Source organism: Mixophyes fleayi, chromosome 10 (genome assembly GCF_038048845.1).
Source record: "Mixophyes fleayi isolate aMixFle1 chromosome 10, aMixFle1.hap1, whole genome shotgun sequence".
In the NCBI taxonomy this organism is placed as follows: Eukaryota; Metazoa; Chordata; class Amphibia; order Anura; family Limnodynastidae; genus Mixophyes; species Mixophyes fleayi.
In genome coordinates, this window is record NC_134411.1 from 88,549,705 (window position 1) to 88,575,534 (window position 25,830).

Here is a 25,830-nt window from a genome sequence, read left to right on the forward strand (position 1 = left end):
ATGTCCCACAATATAATATGGTGGGATACTAAATATGAATATATAATAAATACAGTGACTTATTCCTGCTGTTAATGTAATATGTGGTAAGCCACTGTGTATTCAGTTACACCTGATATAAGACTGAGGTGAAGATGTGCTTTTCTAATGTGAGATTAGTAAGAATAATGTCTCTCTCGTATCCCTTCTTTGTCTTCTAATATAATCAGTAGGTTCTGAGTAAGTGAATTATCCCTGGACACACAAAGTGATTTACTGCCAGGAAATACCGGGAATATTACTTATAGTTTCAACCACTTCTCTGAGCTAGGAATTATGGGCAGGGGCTGTCTGTGGTAAACCCTAACCGATGGGCTGGATATTTACATTATATCTGCCACGTTAACTCCATAAACAACCTGAGGTGGGATCCGTACTATATCTTCAGAGGCCTAACATTTCTTCATAACTGTTCATCGTCAGTGACCGGTTAATTTGCGTTTATGATGCTTTGGAAAAGCGCACGAGACACGAGAATCAATGCAAATCCACTGAGAGGTAATAAAAGATTAGATTAAATAACCATATGAGTTAGGAAGTATAGATCGGATGCGGAGCGCGATGCAGGGAAAGTGGAATCCTATCTGGAGAGCTGTGTTTAATAAATAGAACAATTTGTCTCAGAAATTATAATAGCCAGTGGCAGGCTGGGGGCAGGGGGGAATCTGCCCTCCTCCCCATCTGGCCAGTCCTATAGTGTTTGGGCTGGGTCACTTGGCGATCTAAGTCATTGTTTTTCCATTAAAATGTTCCTAATAGGCTGCAGAGACGAGTTTTGCCCCAAACCCCTAGACCCCTCCCCCCCCACCTGGCGAAAATTAGCCAGCCAGCCCCTGATAATGGTGGTTAAGAATTGTCTTGAGAAGGGTGAGATTGTGTGATATCAGAGTACTGTATACAGTCGCTATAATAACCCATTGTTTGCCGGAAATCTGTTGCCGATCTCAGTCAGGGACTCCCACAGTTTTTAGGGAGATTAACCCCCAGCAGAACAGAAACGTCTTCTTTGTTCCATTGTTGACAACCAGAAATTGTTGCTTCTATTACAAGCGCTGATTGGACGGAGCAGAGGCTGTGTTTAGTTAGCATCAGTGTTAGTTACTGAAGACCCTCTTCTTCTCCGAGGTTGTCAACGAGGGGATTGTAAGCTTGCAAGCAGGGTTCTCTTACCTCTCTGTCTGTATGTATTACCCAGTATTGTTTTATTATTGTTTGTTCCCAATTGTAAAGCGCTACGGAATTTGCTGGCGCTATATGACTAAATGTTGATGATGATGATGATGAAGAAACATTGGATAGTTGGTGGTAGTGAGTCTTAAAGTGCTCCTGCTCTACCACAGTTGACTGAAGGGGGGATATGCGCTAAAAAATATTAAAATAGAATGGAGTTATCCTTTAAAAACTAAACTTAAGTCACAAAAATATATAGATTTTTTTTTTTTTTAGAGAGAGAAAGGTGAAATATACTGCCGTGGCTTTCCTTCAAGTTCGTAACATCACCATTTATGCCAAAAATCATTTGGAATTTGTCCAGTACATGCTACCATATCATACCTACCTCCCAACTTCTAAACTGATAAGTTGATCAGGTGTACATGTGCCACATCCCCCAGGGGGCTTTCAATAGTGCTGGGTTACTCCCCCCCCAAAGCCCTTTCCCTCCCCTTACATGACTCTTTCAATGCATGAAAGTCTTACTGTGCGAGAGAGGGAATTCCACAAAGTGGGTGCAGCCCGAAAAAAATCCTGTAACCGAGAATGGGAGGATGTGATGAGAGTGGAGGAGAGACGCAGATCTTGTGCAGAACGGAGGTGTCGAGTCGGGAGATATTTTGAGACAAGGGAGGAGATGTATGTCGGTGCAATTTTGTTGATGGCCTTGTATATTAGTAGAAGAATTTTATATTGGATTCGTTGAAATACAGGCAGCCAATGTAGAGACTGACAGAGTGACTCAGCAGACAGGGCTGGTGCTAGGGTCCTTGGCGCCCTAGGCACACTTTCAAAATCCCCCCCAGGCTCCCTTTCAAAATCCCTGCCCCCCCCGGCACTTTTTCAAAATCCGCGCCCCTCCCCTGTCTTTCCTTACCTTAACTTGCCTCCATAAAGCTGCTCCTCTGTGCTCCGTCTCCTCCCCTCCACTCACTGACACTGTCGGGCCGTGATGATGATGTCACGCCCGACAGTCAGTGAGTGGAGGGGAGGAGACGCAGCGCCCCATCAGCTGTTGGAGGGGAGGATGGCGGTGGTAATCCATAGCCCCTCTCCGTGGATTTATCTGAAGCTGTGCGGCGCCCGTGGAAGGTATGGTCAGCGATCGCTGCACAGTTTTAAAGTAATTTTAATTCTGTGGCGCCCTCCAGAGCCCGACGCCCTAGGCAACTGCCTAACCTCCTAACTTTCTGAACACTCCCTCCTTGATCCTCTCCAGTCTGGTTTCCGCCCCCTTCACTCCACTGAAACTGCCCTGGCTAAAGTCACCAATGACCTCCTCTCTGCTAAAGCCAGGGGCCACTTTTCCCTTCTCATCCTCCTTGATCTCTCTGCAGCCTTCGACACCGTTGACCACCCCCTCCTCCTCCACACCCTCCAGTCTCTCGGCCTCTCTGGCCCTGTCCTGTCCTGGTTCACCTCTTACCTCGCTTACCGATCCTTCTCTGTCACCACCACTGAGTCTCTCTCCCCCCGTCCACCCTTCCAGTCGGGGTCCCCCAGGGCTCTGTTCTGGGCCCCTTACTCTTCTCTCTATACACCTCCTCCCTGGGTGAACTCATCAGCTCCTTCGGCTTCAACTACCACCTTTACGCTGACGACACTCAACTATACCTCTCCTCTCCTTATCTCTCTCCCTCCCTCCTCTCTAGGGTGTCCGCCTGCCTCTCTGCCATCTCCTCCTGGATGTCCTCTCGATTCCTCAAACTCAACCTCGCCAAAACCGAGCTGATAGTTTTTCCTCCCCCCCATACCTCATCCCCTGTCGACCTCTTCATCACTGTCGACAACACCTCTATCTCCTCTGTCCCCCAACTTCGCTGCCTTGGTGTCACCCTCAACTTCTCTCTCTCCTTTGGCCCCCATATCCTCTCTCTTGCTAAATCCTGCCGCTTCCAGCTGCGTAACATCGTTCGCATCCGCCCCTTCCTCTCCCAAGATGCCACTAAATGCCTTATTCACTCTCTGATCATCTCCCGCTTGGACTACTGCAACCTCCTCCTTACTGGCCTCCCCCTCTCTCATCTCGCTCCCCTTTGATCTGTACTTAACGCAGCCGCTAGGCTTATCTTCCTTTCTCGCTGCTCCTCTTCTGTCTCCCCTCTCTACCAATCCCTCCACTGGCTCCCCTTCCCCTACAGAACTCTGTTCAAGCTCCTCACTTTTACAAGGCCCTCGCCAACTCCACTGCACCCTACATCTCCTCCCTCCTCTCTACTCATGCTCCATCCCGTCCTCTCCGATCTGCCAATGACCGTTGCCTATCTTCCTCCCTCATCACCTCCTCCCACGCGCGTATCCAAGACTTTGCCCGCGCTACCCCCCTCCACTGGAACAAGCTCCCTCCCTCCATCAGGACTTCCCCTAACCTGTCCAATTTCAAACGGGCTTTAAAAACCCACCTTTTTCTTAAAGCCTTCCAGTCTCCCACTTAACTACCTACCGTATCCTCTGCCTCTCCCCCTTCTTTCCCCTTCCCTGCCGCCGTCCCTCTACTCTCCCTCTCTCCCCTGTGTTTCTCCGTCTGTCCACACCTCCCCTTAGATTGTACGCTCCTCTGAGCAGGGCCATCTCTCCTCCTGTTTCCACCACTTCTAACTCTGCTCTCCAGCTACTTTGCCCTCCTCCTCGAGGGCCCTCCTCCCCCCTCTGGGGGTCTCCCTGTCTTCCACGCCCTCCTTTTGGGCCCCGTCATATGCGGATACTCCCCCCGCCCTCACTAGCTGTGCATTGAGCTTACTGAGTTACTGTGCTTTATGTTTACTGTACTGTGCTGTTCTACCTTGTATTGTAATTTGTTTTTGTCCCTGTACGGCGCCACGGACACCTTGTGGCGCCCTATAAATAAAAATTAATAATAATAATAATAATAACTTTGCCTAATGGGAGCGCCGGGCCTGGCCGCAGAGGAAGAGCGGTTTGCAAGGAAAATCAATCTAGCCGTTGCTTGCAAAATAGATTATAGAGGTTCAAGTCTGACTTTGGGAAGACCAGTAAGGAGGGAATTGCAATAGTCAATGCGGGAGATGATGAGTGCATGAATTAAGGTTTTTGCAGTGTCTTGTGTGAGATATGTGTGTATTCTGGAAATGTTCTTTAGATGTATATAACATAATTTAGATATAGAGTCGATGTGGGGAATAAACAACAGTTGTGAGTCAAGGATTACACCGAGGCAACGAGCTTGTGGGGTGGGATTTATGGTCATGTTATCAAAAGAAATATAAATGTCACATGTCACTCCCAGAAGACTGAGTGGTCAGGGGCATCATGGCGTGACTCATGCCATCATAGGTATGGACCCGCACACTTGATGACACTAAGGGGTCTATTTATGACCCTTCGTTTTTTTCACTTGATACTTTTCAATCCTTATCTCCTTGATAAGGATTGAAAAGTAACGGCTATGTATTAAAAAACTTCTCAGGGACAGCAGTGCCGACAGACTGCTGTCCCTGAGAAGTGACTCACCTGATCATCGCAGTCTTTTCTCAAGTTTAAAGGCTGCGGTGATCTTCTCTTTTTCTCTTTTTTTTTTCCTTTTTTGTTAGTGCGCATGTACCGACTGAAAAGTTGGTGCATGCGAAGTAACATCCTGGCCGGCAAACTGCAGGATGATTGACAGGGAGGGATCACATGATCCCTCCACACATGCGCTGTCCAGCTCTGCTCTTCAGAGCAGAGCTGGACAGCGCGAAAGTTTTCAAATATGTTAATGTACGCCAGCTTCAGATGGCGCCAGCTTCAGATGGCGTACATTAACATGTAAAGAAAGAAAAAAGTTTCTCTAAATAGACTGTCATACATAGCGGTTCTGAGCACTTCCCATACACTGTTATGGGGAGTGCTCAGAAAAACGATAGCAAATGCAAAGCAGCAGATATCTGAGATATCTGCTGCGATGCTTCAATAATACATAGCAATTTCACGGTAAACACCCGAAAACTGTTGTTTTCGGGTGTTTAACACAGGAAAAATCCTTCATAAATAGACCATTATAAGCGTTGTTAAGCCCCTCGCACCTCTTCTTTTGGTGCCTCCCCCCACGTCTCCCGCAAGCATTAGAAGTAGCCCAGCATAGCTATGACACTGGCCCAATCCAACCCAACCATGATTTCCTTACATGAGCTTTTACTGTGGGCAGAAGTTCCTCTGACTCTGATCTCATATCATCATTCAGAGCCTACTGTACTCTAATATCCTAAATAAAACCCATTCTTCAAAGATTACTGGGATCTGGCATCCATGCTCCCTGGCGCTCCCTGCTGGCTGGGACTTTTATTCCACAAACAGCTTGGCCTGGGGTTAGAGCCATCACAAACAGCCCAGTAGATAGCTTATCTCGTGCAGACATGTAAAAAGTGGATACAGGAGAAGCTACATGGCTATAACACACAGTAAATGTTTAAATGTATGTGTATATATATATATATATATATATATATAAAGAAGTTCATTTGTTTCATAAAGCATAAAGTGTTCCTTATAATTCCACTTTCCTACAATGTATAAATGATTGCACACAAACCTTTAATTATTTGGGGTGCATCAATTTGCTAAGTTCTCACATTACTAGGGATGTCAGTGTTTGTTTCCCAAAATAATATACCCCTGCTTAATTGTTTGTGTCTTGCACTGTGTTCATTGCTATGACAGATAACATTCTACAGTTTATTTCTTTTTTTTTTAAACTTGTGTTCTGTATTTCTACAGCTCTGTGCTCTTTGCTGGTACCTTCTAAATTACCCAAATGACATAAAAGTATTCAGGTGGATGGCCCAATATAAAGACTTCTGAAGACTTAGGGATGATTTTGATTAAACAGGAGAGGTTGGAGTTTTGGGGGGATGTAATGCGGACTGGCAGTGAAGGAGTTAGTGGAAGGGAGGGAGGGCTCCCCCTCTGGGTGTGCTGGATGAATTGCAGGCTGTGTGAGATTCTCTGGGATACACAGCCAGATAGCGAGCAGGCTGCTCCGCACAGATCAGCTCTCTGTGGCCATCACAGCAATTCAGCAGAGGAGACAGAGTATCATTGGAGTCAGCAGGTGAGAACAAATACAAACTGGGGCACTTCTGCAGCCATGTATCTGATATTGTGGGGGCTGGGGGGTGCTTGGAAGATGTTGTGGCATTTGAGGTTTAAAGACCTCACAAGTCTCTTTTTTGCTGAAGACAAGAAGAAGAAACAGGAAATTTAAGCCTTTTAAGATTGAGGAGTAAAAAAACCACCTAAGGCAGAAGAGTCAGTGCCTGAGATAGTTCAGCTTTGCATGAATTTGGGTACAAAGTATCAAATGAACACAGGAGATGTGAGGATGTTCTGGGTGGGGACTCGCAGGATGTTGTGTTGGGGTTACAAAGTATTGTGTAGAGAGGATGTAATTGAGGAGTGGGGTGGAGGAGACATTGTAAGAGATGGGGAGCGTGGTGAAATACTGGAGATATTATATTTCATGGGGGAGGGAAACATTTGGAGTTGACATAGGGGTGTAAAGTGAATCCAAAGGATTTGGGGTGCGGGGGAGTGCAGAGTTGAGGGGTGGTATTGCATATGGTGATTGGTGAGAAGCTTATGAGTGGACACTCAATGGGATGAGAGGTGCAACATAGAAATGTATAATTGAGGATACGCTGAATGAGATTAGGGGTGTGATAGTTGGGGTACAGGATGAGCTGAGGTTAAGGAGATGATAAATTGGGGGCAGCATGAACTAAGGGGGGGATGAGAAGGGTCTAAGGAGATACAGCTTAATATCGGGCGTTCAGTGTGTGGTTGGGGTACAACATGAAGTGAGCACAGTCTGCCGATAAGGGATCAGCGTAGTAAGTATAAGAAAACAGCATGAGAATGAGCAACAAAAAAGAGACAGGTGTGGTATGATAATGAGGTATATAATGTCCTTATTAGAAATGTAACTAATTAAAATGTATTTGGTGGGGGTACAGGGTGAGAATAGAGGGACAATGTATTTGGTGGGGGTACAGGATGAGAATAGAGGGACAATGTATTTGGTGGGAGTACAGGATGAGAATAGAGGGACAATGTATTTGGTGGGGGTACAGGATGAGAATAGAGGGACAATGTATTTGGTGGGGGTACAGGATGAGAATAGAGGGACAATGTATTTGGTGGGGGTACAGGATGAGAATAGAGGGACAATGTATTTGGTGGGGGTACAACATGAGAATAGAGGGACAATGTATTTGGTGGGGGTACAGGATGAGAATAGAGGGACAATGTATTTGGTGGGAGTACAGGATGAGAATAGAGGGACAATGTATTAAGTGGGGCTGCAGGATGAGAATAGAGGGACAATGTATTTGGTGGGAGTACAGGATGAGAATAGAGGGACAATGTATTTGGTGGGGTGCAGGATGAGAATAGAGGGACAATGTATTTGGTGGGGGTGCAGGATGAGAATAGAGGGACAATGTATTTGGTGGGGTACAGGATGAGAATAGAGGGACAATGTATTTGGTGGGGGTACGGGATGAGAATAGAGGGACAATGTATTTAGTGGGGGTACAGGATGAGAATAGAGGGACAATGTATTTGGTGGGAGTACAGGATGAGAATAGAGGGACAATGTATTTGGTGGGGTACAGGATGAGAATAGAGGGACAATGTATTTGGTGGGGTACAGGATGAGAATAGAGGGACAATGTATTTGGTGGGGGTACAACATGAGAATAGAGGGACAATGTATTTGGTGGGGGTACAGGATGAGAATAGAGGGACAATGTATTTGGTGGGGGTACAACATGAGAATAGAGGGACAATGTATTTGGTGGAGTACAGGATGAGAATAGAGGGACAATGTATTTGGTGGGGTACAGGATGAGAATAGAGGGACAATGTATTTGGTGGGGTACAGGATGAGAATAGAGGGACAATGTATTTGGTGGGGGTACAACATGAGAATAGAGGGACAATGTATTTGGTGGGGTACAGGATAAGAATAGAGGGACAATGTATTTGGTGGGGTACAGGATGAGAATAGAGGGACAATGTATTTGGTGGGGGTACGGGATGAGAATAGAGGGACAATGTATTTAGTGGGGGTACAGGATGAGAATAGAGGGACAATGTATTTAGTGGGGGTACAGGATGAGAATAGAGGGACAATGTATTTGGTGGGAGTACGGGATGAGAATAGAGGGACAATGTATTTGGTGGGAGTACGGGATGAGAATAGAGGGACAATGTATTTGGTGGGGTACAGGATGAGAATAGAGGGACAATGTATTTGGTGGGGGTGCAGGATGAGAATAGAGGGACAATGTATTTGGTGGAGTACAGGATGAGAATAGAGGGACAATGTATTTGGTGGGGGTGCAGGATGAGAATAGAGGGACAATGTATTTGGTGGGGGTACGGGATGAGAATAGAGGGACAATGTATTTGGTGGGGTACAGGATGAGAATAGAGGGGCAATGTATTTAGTGGGGGTACAGGATATGAATAGAGGGGCAATGTATTTGGTGGGGTACAGGATGAGAATAGAGGGACAATGTATTTGGTGGGGTACAGGATGAGAATAGAGGGACAATGTATTTTGTGGGGGTGCAGGATGAGAATAGAGCAACAATGTATTTGGTGGGGGTTCAGAATGAGAATAGAGGGACAATGTATTTGATGGGGGTTCAGGATGAGAATAGAGGGACAATGTATTTGGTGGGGGTTCAGGATGAGAATAGAGGGACAATGTATTTGATGGGGGTACAGGATGAGAATAGAGGGACAATGTAGTGGGTTGGAGTATAGTGAGGGAGTGGGGTACATATTAGCATATATGTAGAATGTAATTAATAAGGGTACAGCATGAGAATAGAGGAACAATGTATTTGGTGGGGGTACAGCATGAGAATAGAGGGACAATGTATTTGGTGGGGGAACAGGATGAGAATAGAGGGACAATGTATTTGGTGGGGGGAACAGGATGAGAATAGAGGGACAATGTATTTGGTGAGGTACATGATGAGAATAGAGGGACAATGTATTTGGTGGGGTACATGATGAGAATAGAGGGACAATGTATTTGGTGGGGTACATGATGAGAATAGAGGGACAATGTATTTGGTGGGGTACAGGATGAGAATAGAGGGACAATGTATTTGGTGGGGGTGCAGCATGAGAATAGAGGGACAATGTAGTGGGTTGGAGTATAGTGAGGGAGTGGGGTACATATTAGCATATATGTAGAATGTAATTAATAGGGGTACAGCGTGAGAACAGGGGTAACATTTAATGACTGGTGGCAGAAGATAAGAATGAAAGTACAAGGAGTATGATTGGAGGTAATGAATGAGAATTAGGTGGAGGAACAGCAGGAATTATGGGGTGAAGAAAGGGATGGGGGTACATATAAATTGAGACAAAAGATAATTTGGGTAAAATAGTTGAGTACAGCTGTTACATGATTTGGGAGAGTGCAATGATTTAAATAATATTGGATAGAATGAGAGGATGTTATATAAAGTGTGCATGAGACTATACTATATTATATACTATATTGTATAAATATCACATGTACAGGGTGCATATGCAATGGTCACTGTGTATACAAATACAATTTGTATCATTGTGCTAAAGTGGAATTTATTATGTGTGTTTAGGGTCTGTAGTAGCCTTCTTACATGATACATACGTGGCACATACTCCACTACCGCAGATACACACATTTCTGTTGTAAGTTGTAGATTGAGTAAGGAGGGAATTGTCATATTTTATTTATTCATTACCATTTATATAGCACCACCATCTCATGCAGTGCTGTACAGAGAACTCAGTCACATCAGTCTCTGCCCCAGTTGAGCTTACAATCTAAATTCCCGACCACACACAAACACGGAGAGAGCATACAAATCCCACACAGAAAGGGCAGTGGTTGGAATTGAATCCTTGGCCCCAGCGCTGTGAAGCAACGCTCTCCACTGTGCCACCGTGCTGTCATATGGCAGGGGGGCAGGGGGTAATGACGAAGGAGGGCTCTGCCTGGAGAGAATGTGATCTTAAGTTGAATTTTCCGAGCTGTCAGTGACTCACGGCTACTTTGTTCTAACTGTGCTTATGACTCAGAGTGGATGATAAATGGATGTAGTGTTATACTATAAAGTCAGATTTCTATGTAAAACATGTGTCTGCTTGTACGATCTGTTACACTGCAGAACGCACCTTTCTTACACACTCACTTCGGACTGTATGTTCCACTCTGATCCTCATCCTTCCTTTCATCTGCCCTCGGCTTATATGTCCCTCCTGCCTCCGGTCAGCACGTCACAATCCTTCTCGCTGTGTTTCCCAATGAGCGTAATGTGCCTCAGACGAGGATGAGACTAGGAGGAAGATGGGAGGAATAAGTGACTGATACAGTAAATATGTTATCACCTCTCAAGTGATAATTATATAGGAAGGGCAGGGGCAAGCACTTCTAGCTTTACCTCTCTCCAAAATGTTTATGTTCAATAGACATAACTGTAGGTGTGGGTTACAGCAGTCAAATATTATAGATATATAATATAGTGACATTATGTTCTAGTCTGTTGAAGTCTATAATCACACTGCTCATAACAAGGAGTCTGTGAATATATCTGCGTGAAGCTATAATGGCAGAGCGAGTTATTCTTCATATATTTATCAGTAAATGTGATCTAAATGGGGGACACCGGGCAACTGTAATCCACCTGTGCTTGTCTTTGGAGGGTGTGTATATGTGTGTGTTACACCTCTCAGGTGAGGGTTACAGGTGTGGATATGTGTGTGTTACACCTCTCAGGTGAGGGTTACAGGTGTGGATATGTGTGTGTTACACCTCTCAGGTGAGGGTTACAGATGGGGATATGTGTGTGTTACACCTCTCATGTGAGGGTTACAGATGGGGATATGTGTGTGTTACACCTCTCAGGTGAGGGTTACAGGTGTGGATATGTGTGTGTTACACCTCTCAGGTGAGGGTTACAGATGGGGATATGTGTGTGTTACACCTCTCAGGTGAGGGTTACAGATGGGGATATGTGTGTGTCCCTCACCTCTCAGGTGAGGGTTACAGATGGGGATATGTGTGTGTTACACCTCTCAGGTGAGGGTTACAGATGGGGATATGTGTGTATTACACCTCTCAGGTGAGGGTTACAGATGGGGATATGTGTGTGTCCCTCACCTCTCAGGTGAGGGTTACAGATGGGGATATGTGTGTGTTACACCTCTCAGGTGAGGGTTACAGATGGGGATATGTGTGTGTTACACCTCTCAGGTGAGGGTTACTGATGGGGATATGTGTGTGTTACACCTCTCAGGTGAGGGTTACTGATGGGTATATGTGTGTGTTACACCTCTCAGGTGAGGGTTACAGGTGTGGATATGTGTGTGTTACACCTCTCAGGTGAGGGTTACAGATGGGGATATGTGTGTGTTACACCTCTCAGGTGAGGGTTACAGGTGTGGATATGTGTGTGTTACACCTCTCAGGTGAGGGTTACAGATGGGGATATGTGTGTGTTACACCTCTCAGGTGAGGGTTACAGGTGTGGATATGTGTGTGTTACACCTCTCAGGTGAGGGTTACAGATGGGGATATGTGTGTGTTACACCTCTCAGGTGAGGGTTACAGATGGGGATATGTGTGTGTTACACCTCTCAGGTGAGGGTTACAGGTGTGGATATGTGTGTGTTACACCTCTCATGTGAGGGTTACAGATGGGGATATGTGTGTGTTACACCTCTCATGTGAGGGTTACAGATGGGGATATGTGTGTGTTACACCTCTCAGGTGAGGGTTACAGATGGGGATATGTGTGTGTTACACCTCTCAGGTGAGGGTTACTGATGGGGATATGTGTGTGTTACACCTCTCATGTGAGGGTTACAGATGAGGATATGTGTGTTACACCTCTCAGGTGAGGGTTACTGATGGGGATATGTGTGTGTTACACCTCTCAGGTGAGGGTTACTGATGGGGATATGTGTGTGTTACACCTCTCATGTGAGGGTTACAGATGGGGATATGTGTGTTACACCTCTCAGGTGAGGGTTACAGATGAGGATATGTGTGTTACACCTCTCAGGTGAGGGTTACAGGTGGAGATATGTGTGTTACACCTCTCAGGTGAGGGTTACAGATGAGGATATGTGTGTGTTACACCTCTCAGGTGAGGGTTACAGATGGGGATATGTGTGTGTTACACCTCTCATGTGAGGGTTACAGATGGGGATATGTGTGTGTTACACCTCTCAGGTGAGGGTTACAGATGGGGATATGTGTGTGTTACACCTCTCATGTGAGGGTTACTGATGGGGATATGTGTGTGTTACACCTCTCAGGTGAGGGTTACTGATGGGGATATGTGTGTGTTACACCTCTCAGGTGAGGGTTACTGATGGGGATATGTGTGTGTTACACCTCTCATGTGAGGGTTACAGATGAGGATATGTGTGTGTTACACCTCTCAGGTGAGGGTTACTGATGGGGATATGTGTGTGTTACACCTCTCAGGTGAGGATTCCTGATTATTACTCTGTCCCTGCTTCATTCCTACCATATTCCTTCTCTTTCCTCCCAGAGCTTTGCTATTACATTTTCATCACACTCTTGCTTCTTACTCGGTACATAATCCTTATAACAATCCTGCTTATTTCTTTGTCCCTGATTTATTTTTATCACATATTACTGACCTTGGTTTTCTTATATTCTTTTGTATTACTCGGTCTGTGTTTCATTCACATTACATTATTACATATTACCAGTGCTGCTTGACTAACATATTCCTGACCTTGCGTCACTCCCCTCTGTTACTGTAAGTACTTGTTCTCTTATTCCAATCCTCTCTCCATGTTCTCTGTGTGCCCCCCAATCTATTCATTTTTATTTACTGCTTCTCATCTTGTTCCTCCTGTGCTCTGTCCCTGTTCTGTTTTTTTTATTCCACTCTCTATTCTCTCCTCGGATAACCGTCTGTTCCGTGACTTTAATCCTCTTCTGCTCCTAACCAATCCCTTGCTGCCGTGTGCCTTACCCATCAATGTTTGGGTCTTATTTTGCATCTTAAGCCACGCGTTCACAGTTCCCCGCTAGTTGCTGCTTCCTTAGCATTTCCCCAATTCCTACACCCTGTTAATCACCCACTTCCCACCATCTGTCTTCTATCCTGCCCCCCTACATTGCTCACATCATCTTGCCTTATTCCAGTTGTTACGTAAGATCAGTCTTATTTTTGTTTCTCTATCCACAAGTCTGGATATTTACAGATATCATGTGCATTAAGGCTCATAATATTATCCTGTGTTGGGGATGGCTGTGGGATTCTCCCTGACCTCACTGCAGGAGTGTGCAGTCCCTGCGGGGGGTATTCCTCAGTGCAGCGGGGGACTGTTAGCATCACAGGTATCTTCTGGTATACAGAATTTAATGCATGTTAATTTGGCCGCACAAATGCAGTCGGGCAGTTTGGTAGTTTGTAACCAGATTTGGCCAATCGTTGCACAGTGTGTGTTTTCACCCTGAGCAATTATATTGTGCAGCACGGTGGCTCAGTGGTTAGCACTTCTGCCTCACAGCACTAGGGTCATGAGTTCAATTCCTTACCATGGCCTTATCTGTGTGGAGTTTGTATGTTCTCCCCCTGTTTGCGTGGGTTTCCTCCCACATTCCAGAAACATACTAGTAGGTTAATTAGCTGCTACCAAATTGACCCTAGTCTGTGTGTGTGTGTCTGTGTGTCTGTGTGTGTGTGTGTGTGTGTGTGTGTGTGTGTGTGTGTGTGTGTGTGTGTTAGGGAATTTAGACTGTAAGCTCCAATGGGGCAGGGACTGATGTGAGCGAGTTCTCTGTACAGCGCTGCGGAATTAGTAACACAGGGACGCACACAGGATTTTTAAGGGGGGTTCCCCCCCCCCCCCCCCCAAAAAAAAAACCCGTATAGACAGAGCTGCTGTGCATGCGCAGCTCCATTTCGGCGGCACTGCACTGAACAGTAGTCATGGCGCTGTCAAAGAAGGGATGCTGTACCGCCGCGGACACTTCTTTGACAGCGCCGCGGCTGCTGTATAGTACATTGCCGCTATGTAGGGACACTGTTCTTCGCGGAGGGGAGGGGTTTCTGGAGAACCAGAAACCCCCCCTGTGTGCGCCACTGTAACACTATATAAATAGTGAAATACTGTAATTGCTCCTCTACGAGATACTATACTTAATGATTATTATGTTCATCAAATATGCCAGTGACCTTAAAGGAACATTACATTGAAATATCACTTGCAATATGGTATATGCTCGTACAGTTAGCAATATGTATTGCAATAGGTTTTGTGAGCCAGTACAAAAATGTTTCTATGGGAAAAGAGAATCAGGGCAAGAATATGATAAATACAACAGGATTACATTTAGAGGAAATGTATTATGATTTTCGAGCATGTTGTGAATAAATTTTAATTTGTTTCATTCTAAAATAGTGCATGACTTTTATTATATTAGTTTTTACTCCTGCATAATATGATTTGTTTAATAGAATGTAGTACCAGTTTTGGACTATAGATGTCACTGCTGCAATTGCTGTCTATAGAAGGTACCTGGCTGATGGTTTACTCCAGGCCTGTCCAACCTGCGGCCTCCAGGTGTTGTGAAACTACAAGTCCCAGCATGCCCTTCCAGCTATCAACTGGTTGTCTACTGGCAAAACATGCTGGGGCTTGTAGTTGCACAACACCTGGAGGGCCGCAGGTTGGACAGGCCTGGTTTACTCTGTATTTAGCACTGGTAGTGATGCCTGAAGACGATAAAATGCTTCTGTTATGCTTCTGCCTTATACCAGCTACACTTGTTATTCCCTTATGTATCAAGTGTACCCCACAACACTTAGATTGCAAACTCATTAGGGCAGTGTCATCTTTACCTTCCGTTTCACGTCATTGACTGTCATTTGTTTGTTTCACGATCCCCTCAATGTACGACGCTGCGTAATTTGTTGGCGCTTTATAAATAAAACCTAATAATAATATAATTCCTGCTTACACGCAAAGAGGGAAATGTTGCTCAACATTTTTCAGAGTATACAGAGTATGCATATCCCCACAGAGATAACGTAAAATGGGACCCCCATGGCTATATTTACTAAACTGCGGGTTTGAAAAAGTGGAGATGTTGCCTATAGCAACCAATCAGATTCTAGTTATCATTTATTTAGTACATTCTACAAAATGACAGCTAGAATCTGATTGGTTGCTATAGTCAACATTTCCACTTTTTCAAACCCGCAGTTTAGTAAATATACCCCCCCTCCAAAGTGTTATTACCCGAAAACAGCCCTATATCATTCCCATGGGGCTATCTATACATAAAAAGATTCGGAAACGGATAAAAAGATATACAGTAAACATCTTTTGAACTAAGTTCCCCTACCAATATATAAATGGGCTTGTGTTGTCTACTAGATGGGGGGTGACCATTCATTCATTCTTTCTCTCTTCATTGGGCTGCCTACGACTAGGGTCTGAGCACCTTATTGTATTCAATCCTCATCTCCTGCTTGCTTAGGATATCCTTTGTTTTTAAATGGGCGTGGATAGAACAACCTGTAGCCAATCAAACGCACCTCTATATGACCATACTTACAACTTTATAATCTTCCCCTCCGGGAAGAGAGTTTAATTGTAAGTGTTGAGGGGGGGGCGGGCAGCATTGAATCCCGTCATGTAGCCCCCCCAGTGCATCAAAATTACACAATTGAGTCATTTTCCAATGCAGGAGAGGGCCAAAGTGGCACAATTTGCAGCGTATAGCGCCATTGAGGCCCCCATCCCGCCCACTACGGGAGAGTGGCCTGCTACCAGGAGTCTGGGAGACCAACCCGGAATATGGGTGTGTCCCGGACATCCAGAGAGAGGGTAAGTGTGCTTTATGACACAACGTTCACACGTCCGAATTATTCTTTCTTCTTTATTAGAAAATATATTATTCCTGCTGGTTAATAGACAAGCACTTATGGAAATGTCACTCAACACTTACTGCAAATACAATGCTGCAAAGGTGTATTGTCATTGCGCTAAAAATTAATGAAAATACAAATATCCTTCAGAAAAGAAAAGACTTAATAAATTCATCTAATGGAAACGAGTTACCTAGAAAAGTAAAATATAACAAAGGATAGGGAAAAATGTTGAAATAAAAAGGGGAAGATACTGTATCAGTCATAGGGGGGATTCAATTAGCCGTGAAGTGTCTCCTGAACGTCCGTGAGACACTTTGGGTGAAAAATAAACTGGATCAAACTCTAAATCGGTGCTGCGCTCAGTCAGGGTAGCATGGCAGATAATGGGGAAGATCGTGTGACTGTCACACATGCAGCCTTATGACAGCGCTGTGGTACGATCAGGGCCGGATTAAGGGAATGGAGGCCCCTGGGCTAAGGGGGCCTCCATTCCCCCGTGAGGGCCCCCCCCCCCCCCCCCCGTGATCCGAGCCACCCCTCACCCACCCGGTGATCCGAGCCGCCCCTCCTCCCCCCGATGATCCGAGCCGTCCCTTCCCCCGGCACTTACCTCCTTCCCCAGTGCGCTGTACACTCTTTACTGAGGAGATCTCATGAGAGTGAGACTCACGAGATCTCCTCAGTAAGGAGACTACAGCGCGCCGGGGAAGTACTGCAGTGAAAGTGCTCAATACTGCTGCTGAGCACTTTCAAGGGCCCCCTGGATGCCATAGGCCCCTGGGCTGTAGCCCAGTTAGCCCTATGGTTAATCCGGCCCTGGGTACGATGGGAGCAGCGTTCACTGTTCACTCTTCACGGTACTCTGACTGAGCGTGTCGCTGGTTTAAAACATAGTGGCTCTTGGTTCTGAAACACCCGTCTCAGGGGCAAATGCAGGATTTGTAGAGGGGGGGTTTCCACACTGCGACGCCAGTGGGCGTGACCAGCATGCATGGGGGCTATAATTTTAGACAGCGCTTGGCTGCTCTCCAACTCTTCCTATCCCCATAATATACACGGGCAATGCTGCGTGCACTACTGTTAGGTGCTCTCCCTTTTCAAGCAGAGCCGTGTGAAGCGGGGGCAGGGTCCAGCCAGCTCAATTATACAGTGCCCCAGGCTTGGAGGGGGGTTTCCAGGCACTGGGAAACCCCCCTGGGTTTGCCTATGCATCTAACATTGCCCTCTCTGTCTCACTACAGTTTGTTATCGATGCTTTATTCTAACACTGCCAATCAGTCAGCTGTCACCTGCCGCTGAGTTTAGAACATGCTAAAATTCTGAAAAGGTTTTTTGAATAGTTTATGCCTTTATGTTTTGCTGAACAGTTTTAGAAAAATAACATCAACATAAATTATACTTATTTAAATAGTGTATATATGCTGCATATCATTCAATATTCCCCAGCCAAATAAGAAAAAAAAAATCTCTCTTAAACAAGATAATTCTGTTACAACCTTGTTGTTTAGAGTTGTGATATCATGTATTGTAGAGATACACGATACCTGTTATGAGGTCTTACTCTCAGCAGATGTAGTTCAGTGACTGCGACTATATAGATTGTGATCACAGAAATGTTACAAGACCACTGTGCTTCACTTTTTACTGCAGGGCCTGATTATCCAATAGGCTAACTAGGCAGCAGCCTAGGGAGCAAAGCCTTTGGGGGTGTGGGAAATTTTTAGGGGGTCCAAAATTGTGACAGAGAGGTGTATAAATTGAAACTTATTTTAAAATATTAGACAATAGTTGTGAAAGTAAACACGAAAGGAAAATGTAGTAAGGTTTTAATTTTGACATATTCCCATGGTAAAGGCTGAAGACCATGAGTCATTCTTGATCGGGTGCTTGAGGATAAGAGAGTAGGAGAGTCAAGGATGGAGACCAGTAGAGGGGTGACGGCCCCCCTTCCTCTCCGCATCCTCACCCTCAGTAGCGCTCGTTCATGGCACCGTTCTGCTATACAGTACTGATTATAATAAAAATGAAATCAATGACCAAGATTGCTGTGACCCTGTTAAAAAGCCAAATGGAGCCTAGATTTTAAAAAATAGGAATGCAAATAATGTGGGGGGGCTGATTTGAAAGGACGAGCTTGTTTTTAACTACAGCGTATTAACCTGGTGTGGAAGTTGAGGGAGGCAATACAAATGTATTGGCCCATATTTACCAACTTTGGAAACCTCGCCTCCGGGAGGGGAGATCTCGCTGCCGCGTCTTGGGGGCGTGGCCACGTGAATCATGTCTTTAGATGGCCAGGATGTCACGTATATCCCATACTTACCAACTTTTTTAAGTTGGTTTCCGGGAGACTCTCTGTAGCAGGTGGGCATGCGGGGGCGGGGCGCCGAAATCGCGTCATTTTGCCCCCGCCCCCGCGACGCAATGATGCAAATTGCGTCATTTGACAGCGGGGGTGGGGCTAAACGCCGCGATTCACCGGGAATCGCAGCGCTTGGGATCTAATTCTGCCCACTTCACTAGGAAGTGGGGCACTTCCTAGTGAAGTGGGCAGAATTCGGGAGATTGCCACACTCGCCCGGGAGTCTGGGAGACTCTCGCAAAATGCGGGAGTCTCCCGGACATTCCGGGAGAGTTGGCAAGTATGGTATATCCCTGGCCCCACCCACTTCACCAACTATGTATGCAGAATGCGGGCGATTGCTCTGTTCTCTTGGGAGTCGAGAGAATTCCCCAAAATTCTGGAGTCTCCTGGACATTCCCGGGAGAGTAGGCAGCTATGTATTAGCCTAGGGCAGACTGAACCATTAATCAAGCCCTAGACATCTGATATGTTTAGTACTGTCATACAGACAGCATGTAGTATTCTAGAGCGGGGGCCAGATGAGAAAGAGAGAGAGAGAGAGCGAGGGAGAGAACATGGTGTCACATAGCATTATAGATCAGTATAGTAATGCATAATATGATAGGGCAGTACAGTACATCTTATGACAGAGCTGTACGGTATAGGGTCGTGTGTGGCCCTCCGAGCCTTCATCTGCGGCCCCCAGCTCCTATTTGTTATAACTTGTAACACTTGTTTAAAATGACTGCTGATAAGTTATTACAGATCGGTGTCTTTTTCGTTGATTAAATGTCTTGTTGAAACTTATTACTGAGATTAAAGGTAATGTGTGGCTCTGGCGAAGGATAGAGGGCCGCACTATGTGGCCCCCGAAGTGCCCGTCACTGGTGTACCGGTGTCTCTGGGCACCGATTGGCCCCATCCCTGGCAGTGGCGATATTTCCACTACTACATAGCAGAGCATCATAAATACATCATATAGCCTCACAATACCAATCAGCACATTGAGCCGGGTATCTATTCCTGATTGCAGAACCAGCGTAGTTTCAGGTTAATAAAAGGACAAAGAACTTCTCGGATTTAAAACATAAATAAAAGTGAGATCTATTGAACAAGAGCTGAAGTATGCGGCATAATTATTGTACATTTCTGTCATCTCCATTCTGACATTGAACTTAATAACTCCTGCAGCTTATTGATTGAAATAAGATGACACATTATTACTATGTTACAGACGTGATTGTGAGCAAGGCTGTGTTCTTTCCGCATTTAGAGGCAGTACGCGTTGAAGCGTTATATAATCCAAGCCCTGCAGATACATAACAGATATATGTTTTTTTATGCCTTGCAGGAACAAAACCGTCTCACGTGCCATCTCCCCGTTTCATCTTCTTAGAAAGGTTTGTCTCCTGTCTTGTACTGCTGGGATTCACGTCATCCGAGTCTCAGAAAGGATAGTGATAGTTTTTCCAAGTCACCTGCAAGGACTTCCCCCAAATACCTTCAGTCATTGGGATTGACGCCGAATTTGTGGGGCTACCTGCTAATATTTTGTGGACATAATCTGAGCATCGTTCTGCACATGTGGAACGTTGCGTGGTCTACAGAACAGATCTGGATTGCCCCTCGGAATTGAGTTGACCTTCGAACATTAGACAAGCCTAGGTCATCAGTGATGGAGTGACAGGTGGGTGCAACTGAAGATCTCACCTACAGGACATTCAATTCTTTATATGACCTCACGTGGCATGACACACAAATTTGTACTTGCATTGTGCCTCCTTTAGTAGGTCAGTCAATGTACTTAAGGTGCCACACGGCTTGATATTTTAAGAAGATAAAAGGTCACATAGGGATTAATCGGTGCATTGACCAATGATTCCTCACATACTGGCCACAGTGCCTCCTGGTCCCTGATTTGTAATAGGTGGACATCATTTCAAGTAGAAAACTTGTATCCAACATCCTAAAGATCTTCAGATAACGTCCATCACCCGACTACTCCTTAGACTAGGTATCATATGGAGGAGGACACCTTCTGCTGACTATCACCTGGAGATCTTATCATTATCTCATCACCTTTTACTGGGTTGTCTAATTCCATCCTCTCTCTAAGGAAACTTCTCTTTTTGTGTCAAGATGATGGTGAATGAGATTTCGGATTTGGCATCTCCGTCCTCCTTGGGGGTGGTGACAGCCACTTGTGTGTCTAAGGTGGAGCTCCGAGTGTGCTGCAAGAACCTGTTGGACAGAGATACGCTCAACAAGTCTGATCCTTGTGTCCTGCTGCTCATGCAGTCTCAGGGTCAATGGATGGAGGTAAGAGGATGCTCAAGGTGTCGTTGTGCCAAATGTAGTGATAGGAATCCTCGTTAATGGTTTGTTGTTCATGTTACTGCATACATGTCACTGGGCAGCACGGTGGCTCAGTGGTTAGAACTTCTGCCTCACAGCCCTGCAGTTAAGAGTTTGATTCCCAATCATGGCCTTATCTGTGTGGAGTTTGTATGTTCTCCCTGTGTTTGCATGGGTTTCCTCCGGGTGCTCCGGTTTCCTCCCACATTCCTAAAACATACTAGTAGGTTAATTGGCTGCTATCAAATTGGCCCTAGTCTGTCTCTATCTGTGTGTGTGTGTGTGTGTTAGGGGATTTAGACTGTAAGCTCCAATGGGGCAGGGACTGATGTGAGTGAGTTCTCTGTACAGCGCTGCGGAATTAGTGGCGCTATATAAATAAATGATGATGATACAATGCAGTTATTCACGGCATTTTAGTGCAGGGCATATATTGGCATCTGCTTGTGTGTCTACCTCATTCACTTTTGTTGCATGCCCACTTATGCAGCCACCTAGGGATCAGGTACAGTTAGGGGCAACTATTGCCTGTCTGCAGGATTTGCAGCCGATCTAACCATGTTGCACTGCACATACTGGATGGCTATATTTTTACACCACATTTTAGAGTTGGGTTTGGCCGTGCCAACCACACAACTCGAAATCATGTTTCCCCCAGCAGTACAAAGTTTTTTTTTTGTGGTACAAAATCAGCCCCCTGCTTGTAATCCCGTCAGATAAAGGAGGTCTCGCTAAACATGTTAAAGGTCAGCACTAGTTGGGTGTGTCATTTCCAGTAGATCTCCACACTAGTATAAAATATCAATAGTATATAAAAGCATACATACCGACTTTTATTTCTCACCCAGGAGATCCAGGGGAGAAGTCATGTGACAGGGGGTAGCAGGGGGCGTGGTGACTTCACCATAAACCCACCCCCTCTGTAAAATGCCCAAAATCACGGCATTGAATAGCAGGGGCGGGGCTTAATCACATGATTAAGCCCCGCCCCTGCCATTGAATGCCGTGAATTTCAGCAAAAACGGGAGGTTTGCCTACTCTTCTGGGAGTCCGGGAGGACTCCCCGAATTACGGGAGCCTCCTGGGAATTCCGTGAGAGTAGGCAAGTATGTATAAAAGGAAGAAACAGCATCAAGGCTTGGATGTTTGTATTATTGGTACACAAGTTGTTTCAGGCATGTAGGATGTGAAAATGGATTTGTTTATTCATTAAAAGTCAGTTTATTTTGCTTTATTCTCTTCAGACAGGATCATTTCTACTTTTTTTTATTACGGAGCTCCTATTCAGCTGGAAAAAAATATTTAAAAACAACATTACATGGTATTCTATAAAAGTAACATTTTATCGTGGACTCCTAAAGATACGTTAGGCCAAAATGTCCATTTCCAAAACTTTATAGAATATCTTCCATGGTGACATTGTCCACCTGGAACATTGTAGCAGGGAAATAGTGGCTGTATTTGCACGTAGCACCCATAGACCGGACAGTTTTATTTTTACACTGCAAGTTAGAGTTGAGCTAGGACACGCCCTAAATCTGCCCACACATTTTAAATTTGCTCTCCTGCAGTGTAACATGGTTTTGCCACGGTGCAAATTTGCTCCTTCCCCCCCCATTTTTTGTCCTAATTCTAAAAGAACCAGAGTGATATCGCTGGTTCCTGGTGCTTTAACAAACGACATTCTTAGGAATATTGCTAAAGTCCACTAATTGGGCTGCTTCACCTAATTCACCAAAACCGCAGGTTTTCCTGCGATTCTACGTGCGGTTTGTAAACCTTATGATTTAATAACGGGAAAAAACGCACAGCAAGTCACATGGAACGAAACCACCAGGCCTCAAACCGGTTGCAGTTTAGGACGCTTTATATGCCAGCTGCAACCGGTTTGAAGCCTCAAACCAGTTGCAGCAGTTTGACGCCATAAAGCGCCGCTTAGTAAATTCTCCCCAGGTTATTTAGAACAAAGCTAGCAACCTCCCTGATATGTTCATTGTACAGCGAAATTTGGTTAGTGTATTCAAAAATGCTCCCCATTATAATTGAATCCACAGTGTACTTTGTCTAAACACATTACATTATGCTATATAAGCATGAAGTATTATATTAATATTACCTTTCTTGCCTGGCTGTAATGTTTGCAGGGTAATTGCACATGTCCATGAGCCTAAATAAAAATAAATGAAAGAAAGATGGTAATTAGCACACGGACAGGCTGAGGCTACCTCGCTAATGTTCCAAAGCCGCCGACGAACAGAGAGAAATCTGCTGTTCTCCTGATGCTAATAACACAGACTGTTCCATCCCGTGTTATGGTTATAGCAATAACACACGCATCCTGTAAAGACTTATCACTCTTGTCTCTTCTAATGTTCCAGAACAAATAACATGAATATAAATACTGCGGCCTCTCCTGCTCCGGAGCTGCGACTCAGAAAAATTGCTGTAATTACTGCTATTGTAATACTCAAGCTAATAAGAAACAGACACGGGGGGTTTATTCAGTGTAGAGATGGTCACTGACCCCCGTGTTTTGTTTTTGTTTTTGGATCTGGATTACCTTCGTGTTTTGGTTTTGATTTTGTTTGGTTTTGTTTTGCTATTTTTGAAAAAAATACAATTTTTTTGGTCTAAAATAACCTAATTTAGTGCCCCACCAGTTTCTTAGATAAGTGAGGTAATTCTAAAGCTAATAAATTATGAAAAAAACAGTTTAATCCCTGGTAGGCCATCCTTAATTCGAACACTTGTCTGCAAATTATACAGACAAACCTGGTTGTCTACCTCCTCCATCTTTGATTATTGGCAATGTAGCCATCGTCTTTGGGTGTATATTACACCCTACACTTGTAGTTGAATATAAAAAAAGCAGCCTGCACAGACTGTGGAGCTAGAAAGTAAAATTAAATGGACCACGGTAGTTTGGTGGCTATCTAAGCCCCCCACCCCGCCATCCACTTGTAGTAAAATAGAAAAAAAAGCAGCCTGCATAGACTGAAGAACTAGAAATTCGAATAAACAAAGAAATGGACAAAGGCAGTTTGGTATCTGTCTGCATCAGATCCCCTCTCCACTAGGAGTAAAATAGAAAACTATTCAGCCGTTATATAATCTAGAATAGAAATAGAAATTGAGAAAGGCAATTTGGTATCTGTCTGCATCATAATCATCAACATCCTCATTAGCGTCCTCGTCAACCTCCATAAATCTCCCACTCATTCTCTTCTATTTCCAAAGTGGCATCCTCAATTGGTGTATCACCGGCTACACTCGGGCTGTTCAGGTACACATCAGCAGAACTGCTGAAAGGGCCCTTCTTTATGGGTACACTGTCACTAACAGAATGCTCACGATTAGACATCCCACTGTTGAATGGACTCTCCACAGGGATTGGTGTCATTTGTGAATCAGAGCAAACATTATCCTCTAATGCCTTAATGTTATTTTGCAGCTCGGCTTTGACGCGTAACAGTAGTTGTGCACCAATTGTAGGCTCGGTAACTTTTTGGGATCTGCCACTAATAGCCAAAGGTGAAGGCCTCATTCTCTCTTTGCCACTATGTGTGTAGAATGGCATGTTGGCAATTTTTTTTCTATCGGCACTTAACTTTTGCTCGGGAACACTTCTTTTTCGCTTCAACACAGTAAAAAAAAAAAATTGTTTTTGTTTTTTTGGACTGATTTCGAAACACTGTGTAGTTTGACATCGCCTTGCCCAGATGACGTACTGGGAACACTAACATCAGGACTGGTGACAGAACCTGGTTGCTCATTCTGCTCATATGTGGACTGCTTTGAATCCATTCTTAGCCCAAAGCACTTCTAGTGCTAAAAATTATTTGGTAGATACTGCTGACAGATAGTAATTTTGACAGCCAGAAATATTTATGCACAATTAGGGGGGACACCCCAAAAGCACTGGGGAGTGCCAAATATTGAAAAGAAAAAAACCTCTATCCTCCTTTCTTCTCTAGCGATTTTTGTTACAACAATTGGAATAAGAATATTGGATTCTCTGTCCCTGCTCTAATCAGCCTGTGACTACACCCTGCTCTCTCCCTCTGTCAAATGGCGATGGATTGCTGTGGAGGCGTCTATTTATAATCTTGAAGTATCGCGAGACCCGAGATCCGACGACGTCACAATGACGTTCGGCCTCGATTTAGATTCGGAGCGGGCGGGAGAGTACCGAGCTACTCAGCTCGGTACTCGGATACCCAAAGTTCGGGTGGGTTCGGTTCTCGGGGAACCGGACCCGCCCATCTCCAGAGATAGAAGCAAATCCAGCTTTTGGGGTTGGGGCAAATTTGCACCCGGACCAACCAATTAACAATCCAAGTGGTGCAAATGCACATTTATGTCTGCGATTCAGAGTTAAGCCAGGAGTTACCACCAACCCAACTCTGATTACCGTCAGTAGAGAGTGCACCAGGCGGACAATCTAGGTGCATAACCAAGCCATTTTACAGAACATATATATATATATATATATATATTGGTAGATATCCTCCTGTTCAAATATTCTAGTCTAGAGGTGATTTCACGCATGATAGTAACTTTGGTTACCGGTCTTCTATCCTAGAGCAGAAATATCCCGGTTTATCATCAAAATAATTATGGAGTATATTGGAGGCTGTCAAGGTCTACTCTTAGAACTTTTACACATAGGTGGTCGCAAATTGGGAGTAAATGGTGAATTTCTGCCCATATGCAGAGGTGTACTGATCTTAAGATGTTCCCGCCTCCACATAAGCAGCACATGTACCTGGTTTACGACAAGCAGTCATCAACAGTGAGTACTTGAACCTGGTTTATGACAAGCAGTCATCATCAGCGAGTACTTGAACCTGATATACGACAAGCCGCCATCATCAGCGAGTAGTTGTAATCAAAATCAAAATGGAATGGTATTAAATATGATTCACATTTATTTAATCTAGAAAATAAGCCGTAACT

The 25,830-nt window shown here is 44.8% G+C and overlaps 1 protein-coding gene across 1 annotated transcript in view; it reads left to right on the forward strand.

Annotated features, from left to right (window-relative positions):
- The first annotated feature begins 6,163 nt into the window (after positions 1-6,163).
- Positions 6,164-25,830, forward strand: part of CPNE7 (copine 7) — a 91,011-nt gene continuing 71,344 nt past the window's right edge. Inside the window, exons 1-2 of the mRNA XM_075189057.1 lie at positions 6,164-6,298; positions 19,871-20,838. Of these exons, the coding sequence (XP_075045158.1) occupies positions 20,659-20,838 (180 nt within the window). The 5' untranslated portion in view covers positions 6,164-6,298; positions 19,871-20,658. The remainder of the gene's footprint in view (positions 6,299-19,870; positions 20,839-25,830) is intronic.